Source organism: Neltuma alba, unplaced genomic scaffold (genome assembly GCF_004799145.2).
Source record: "Neltuma alba isolate B1F8T4 unplaced genomic scaffold, ASM479914v2 tig00003003_pilon, whole genome shotgun sequence".
In the NCBI taxonomy this organism is placed as follows: domain Eukaryota; kingdom Viridiplantae; phylum Streptophyta; class Magnoliopsida; order Fabales; family Fabaceae; genus Neltuma; species Neltuma alba.
The window spans coordinates 75,387-81,386 of NW_021633101.1; the positions used below are offsets into that span (position 1 = coordinate 75,387).

Sequence of the window (6,000 nt, forward strand, 5' to 3'; positions counted from 1 at the left end):
TACTTCATCTCTAAAATCCGAGTTCTCTCTTCTTCTTCTCACTTATTTCATTTTCACTATTCTCTTGCACTGTTATTTTTTAACACTTGCTTCCAAACAAGACAAGCTCTTTTACTGATACTGTAGATATATTGTTTCTCTTCTATTTTTTCTTTTAAAAAATTTACAGTTGTGATATACAATTTGATTTTTCATCCATACTACCTTGATGAGTTAATATCTCATTATTCTAATTTTCAGGAAGTGAGTGGTGGTGGGTTCAACAATCTGGAATATTTGTACTCTTTCTAACTAGATACCTCTTATTTTAACGGTTAAACTATCATCTGTTATATTGTTTTAAGATGTTAAGATTTTGATATAAGCTTCATTTTTTTTAGTATATGATTATTATTCTTTCTTATGAAAGTATACTTTTCGAGAAGTTTAAATTCAGTAAGATAAAACTGAAAAATAATCATATATACACCCTAAATATCAAATATGTGGTATATATTAAGTTGGCAATTAAAAAAAAAAGTGCTCTACCCACTTCTAATGAACTATTGCCTTCATATATTTTGTAGGTAAAAATAAGGTGCAAATAATGAAAAATTGAAATGAATGAAGGGTACTCATAATTTCCTTTTTTCATTTTGCCTTTTCCATGCTATTTGTTATGTTGTATTTTTTAATTGGTGATGCCATGTCATGATATGAGTGTTTTGAATCAAAAATAAAATACTCCGACTATCCTTTTAGTTTGTATCAATTACATAGATCTTTTTTCTATTTTAAAAGCATACAGTTTAGTCCAATTAGTTAACATTGTTAATAGGAGTATTCTAAAAAGATTCTAAAAATATTATTTTTAACTAAAATTTATATTAAAATAAAATTATTTACTATTTTACTTCTGATTCTAATAAATTCCTAAATTATATTTTATAGTTACATTAATTTCATTCAGCAAGGCAAACATAAAAGATTTGATTAAAATTTTAACTATTTTTTTTAATAAATACATATATTTAACTAATTATGTTTATAAATCTTTGTAATAAAGAAGTGTTTAAAAGTTTTGAATTATAAATTGAAATAACTTATAAAATCTTTTAAACTTATATCATTTAAATTCTATGATAAATAAAAACTACAAATTTGAAATATATTTTTACAATTTAAAAGAAATCAAAGTAAATAATTTTTAATGAATGTGATAAACTAGAGAAAAAATCTTTATTTTTGAATCCTTCATTTCAACCCAATGGCCTAAAAGATTTTAGCCCAATTAAATTTTTAATTTCATGCAATAAATTGATATTTATTAAATTAAATTTTACAAAAATAATAACTATTGCTTTGAATAATTGGTCTTGCACATATAATTAAATTTTAGAATGATTTTATTCTCGCATGCATTGTTAGAGATTCTTATTCTTGCATGCATAATTGGTCTTACATGCAAACTTGGAAGAAATTCTCTTGTATGAGAGTGAAAAGGAAAAAGTAAAATCGTTTTTTAGCGTAAATGATTTCAAAAATCATTCATTGCTTGAACGATTTCTGAATCGTTCAAGCCAAGAAACGATTTGTGTGTAATTTGAAAGTTGTTCGTGTCAAGAATAATTTTAAGTGCAACATATGGGTATAATATTTTTAAAAGTGCAGCCTATTGAAACTTAAAAGCGCGTATGAAGACCAGGTTCTTCATTTGGAAGGTTTTGAAAGGGCTCTCTTCCAACCCAAGAAAACGTGCCCCACAGCCTCTTTGTTTGTCATGTTGAGCGAAAGTAGAATCACTGCTTTCTCCGATGCTGCCGGCTTTTCCAAGGTTATCCTCTTCTCATAGTAAATCACAATGGCATGTGCCCGGATTGGCCTAAAAATGTTCAAAAAAGTAGTAACTCAACCTTGGAGATTGACAGTGAATGAATCTCTAGTGGATGTGCCTCCTCAAAATATGTCACAGAATGCACTCTATCTTATGCAGTGATTTAATACATATATAATCCATCCCACTGGATTTACTTTGTCTGGGACAGATTTGTGAAATAGATTCCCCTCTTTTGAAACTCCTCGTTGAATCCAAGAAAATTCTGGTCCCTTTCTGCACCAGTTGGTTCCTGCAGCACCAAATTGCACATGAGAGTAAATTCAGTGCCGTTTTCAGCATCCGCATAAGCTGGGGCAGTTTTTTAAGCTATGATTCATCTTTGAAACCACTGCCAGGCTGACACAAACTACAAAGTGAATGGCTTTCATGACACTTAACAAGGCTCCATTTTTATGCCTTTGTCCGCTTTCTCTTCTTCATAATTAGAAACCATTTAGAATGATTTATAAACAAATTTACATTTATAAAATATGAGATAAATATAAAAAAAATATCTTAATTTGTGTAAAATGTATTTATGAATTCCAAAGGAGCTAGCAATCCTTGGGCAACGAAGCTGAAGTTCCTAGCCACACAACATTCTGGTTATTTCAAAATTGTGCACCACCACCGATATCACCATCAAAATAGACAAACATGCCGGCTAATTATATCCCAATAATTTCGCATTCGGGCCTCTCGTACGCGTATACATGTCATTTACCCACACACCCAGCCCTTGTCTTCATCCCAAGCAGTAGGACCTCACAACTGACACCTCACACACTCACTTATCACAACACCTCCAATAATACTCTTATCACTTTTCTCAACGTAAACCCCCAAATTTGGACCACCCAACTTCATTGGCATTTTCGAACATTAGAATTACATTCAGATCGTACCTGCCTCCGACACACAGACGGCGCTCCGATACCCAATCTACTACTATATTCGTGGGTCACTTTTGGATTACAATAATATTTTCTATTCAGAGTTTTTTTTTTCTTTTCTACAAAGTTACCAAGTACGACAGGCAGGGAGGAGGATTATCGCTAAAATCTGGCGTTCTCAAAGCCATGCAAGTCGCTGACTCTGTTCAAGGACTTCCTCATGATTGCCACTTTAGCCAACCTCTCGGCGGCTCGCCAGGCTGACGTCGGCGTAAGTAGCTCCATCTTCTCCGCGCGATTATTTCGTTGGCTCCCGCTCTGAAGCTTCTGTCTCCGCCGCTGTAGCTCGAACAGCTCGGCTTCCAGCCACCGCAAGTACTCCTCAGCCGATTTTGAAGCCGACTGCGTCAACAGAGCTCGAGCGGAGGAGAGTAGGTAGCCAGCTCCGCATAGATCGCGGTGCTCGGCTAGCCGTCTTGACTCGGCTATTGCTCTTGCGGTGACGTGGAGATTCCGCAATCGTTCGATCTTCGGATCCGACGAGCGGACGGCGTGGGGTCGGGGAATGGGAAGTGCCTGCTCTCTGGGATATATTAACCCTCGAGTAGGTGGGTCCCGGTAAGATGATCGTACGGATAGAACATGGTGGGACCCAGCCGAAGCGGCGGGCACTTTCAACTCCACCAATAATGCTCTCTCTTCATCCGCGTAAAGATCGCCTAAACGGACCAGACCCGCCCCAATGGCAGTAGGCCCACCCGAGACGCAGTACACTGCGGCGATCTCCGCCGGAAGGGGGCGGGAGACTACCCTTAGTTGAAGCCTCAGGTCTTGCGCCACCATATTTAACAAACCATTCAAGTACTTGCCAAGAGAGTAATGTGGCTGTGCGTGGTCAAACGTGGTTCCTCCGTCCGGTAGTCTCACGGAATGGACAGGGATATCAAGGTGAGGGTGGCGCGTAGATGACACACACGGACGTTCTTCCACGAATAAAGGATTAGTTATGCATTCATTTTCACCATCCGATAGAAGAACGATGCTTGCTACGGGGTTCTGCTCTCGTCGATCTTCTAGCACCTTCGCGGCTTTCCTAAGCGCGTCGTCTTTAAAACACGATCCTGCTCGGCTTTCGGCAATCGCGGTCAGTTTGTCCACAATCCGACGCGCCGATCTCTGCGCACTGCTGGTCATTCTTCGCAACGGAAGAAGCCGTTTTGACCCCAACGAGAAAGCAACAATGGAGAGACGATCAGTGGACCCAAGGGACGAAATCACTAGTCGCATCGACCGTTTTATTACCTGAAGCTTTGAGCTGGCCATGGTCCCACCGACGTCGAGCACCATCACGAGGTCTATCGGTGCCCGGCATGCCAATGTCCGACAAGGCGGAGCCTTGACCTTTAAGACCATAACGTAAGTCTCATAATTTCGATTTGCCGCCATGATAGCAGCCTCGGGTAACAAGGACATTTCAATGTCTCTGGTCTCTGGCGAAAACAGAGGATTCCGAACTGGATTCACGTTAAAACCTTGGAACTCTATCGATTCTTCTTCTGAAACTTCGTCATTCTCATCTGATTCAGGTATTGGATTGAAGCGAGCGACAGAAGTGGGAGACATGAGGGGCTCGTCATCGCTGTATACTTTCAAAGCCTTAGTAGTCCTGACATTTCTGGTAACCTTGTGTGCTCTGTTTTCCTCTGATGATTTCTGGTAGTTGTTGTCATTGTGCATGGAGAATGACGGCAGTTCTTTCCAGCTCGTGCTGCAGACAGGACAGAGAAGGATTTGTTGCTTGGTGACATGAGTAGCTACGCAGTGGAAGTGAAAGGTGTGAGAGCATTCTGCTGTGAAAATCGCTGTCCCCGATCCAGCTTTTACATTCTGCATACAGATTCCACATTTACTCTGCAGAAAGGGGAAAAAAACAGGAGTCCAAATGGAATGTGAGACAATGAAAATGAATCAACTTCTCAAAAAGACATAAGCGCAACTCAGATTACCTTGGATAGTCGTAAGCTGGCTTTGAGAAGTGAGAAACTTGACGGCGACTTTGGTGAGGGCGGATCAGAGAGCTTCTTGGGAGTTTTGGCAGTTCTGCAACGGAGTCTAGGGCTATTGGGAACTGAAGAAGTAGGAGCTGCCTTAGGCACAGAAGTTCGACACCGAAGTCTAGGGGTTGAAGGATTAGAGAAGAAGGCAAAGTTGGAACTTGCTCTCGGAGTTTGGTTGGTATCATCATTGTCGCAATGTTGCTGATGCTTCTTTCTCAAAGCTTTAGAGTCCGTGTCCTTGGAGATGGAAGTGCAAAACGCCTTTCTCCAACCAGTGATCATATTCTTACCCCCTCGATCTCTTTTCCTGTAATTTTTTTTCTGCCAAGTTTGATGTTTGGCAAAAGCCTATGTGCTATGAGCGTAGATATGATTCAAAAGCCCTTTTCATCTCTCCTTGCCATCCCTATACCACCTATTTATCGCTTCTCGGACTTGCTGTATTTTCAAAATATCAGTATCTCTGTTTCGAGAGCCCCAATGAAAAGGAAAGCCTTCGCTGAAGGTTTCCCACGGCCGTTTAATAATAACTATAATTATTATTATTATTATTATCATGGGAGGAGTCAATTGTAAGTCATCAGTGTCAATGTCCATAGACCACAAATAATATTATATGCCTTAGAAGCACGGTCTAGTTCTGCATCTGAAAGCAAAAACTTCAAAAAAGCGACCTTTATTTGAAATGTAATGGACTCGACTTTAATTAAGTTCCATTTAAAAATTAAGGTGATTGGATATTGAAACAAATGTCGATATATATCTATGAAGCTTAATTTTATACAAAATATATTCAAATAGAATGTGTTTAGATTATATTTTGAAAGTATTCTTAGCACAAGTTGTTTTTTTGGGGGCAAATCGCTACCTCCCCTAGTCCCATCTCATCTCAAGGATGAAAAGTTAATCCTGATGTGAAACTTCTTATATCCGTCTAATTGGCTTTCCCGTTTGAATTTTTTTTTTTTTAACTCCAAGTACACATTCGGGAGTTGACATGGTAACGGACAGGTGGAGGTTGTAAATTTGTAATATACGTGTAATGAGGTCAACCGATATAGGCTTTGCCTTAGGAACTGTGCATTACTGTTACGTAGCCACGTTACCATGTTCAGCACCGACCCATGCAGGCAGCCATATTTCTTCACAAGAAGGGTTCATCCCTGGTTGCTCTGGTTCATCCCTTGCGCCTCAA

General features: G+C 39.1%; 1 protein-coding gene across 1 annotated transcript; it reads right to left on the reverse strand.

Moving 5' to 3' along the window:
- Positions 1–2,868: 2,868 nt before the first annotated feature.
- Positions 2,869–5,310, reverse strand: LOC114739978 (E3 ubiquitin-protein ligase WAVH1-like). The gene is made up of 2 exons (XM_028928091.1): positions 4,755–5,310; positions 2,869–4,659 (listed from the first exon to the last, which is right to left on the reverse strand). Exons 1-2 carry the CDS (start codon positions 5,085–5,087, stop codon positions 2,911–2,913), a joined length of 2,082 nt encoding a protein of 693 aa, XP_028783924.1. The 5' UTR covers positions 5,088–5,310; the 3' UTR covers positions 2,869–2,910.
- Positions 5,311–6,000: the final 690 nt, after the last annotated feature.

Excerpts from the sequence above, each read along its gene's own strand:
- LOC114739978 (XM_028928091.1), bottom strand. The coding sequence starts at position 5,087 with ATGATCACTGGTTGGAGAAAGGCGTTTTGCACTTCCATCTCCAAGGAC. Across the intron at positions 4,660-4,754 it reads CCAGCTTACGACTATCCAAG|AGTAAATGTGGAATCTGTAT; the intron begins GTAATCTGAGTT and ends CCCTTTCTGCAG.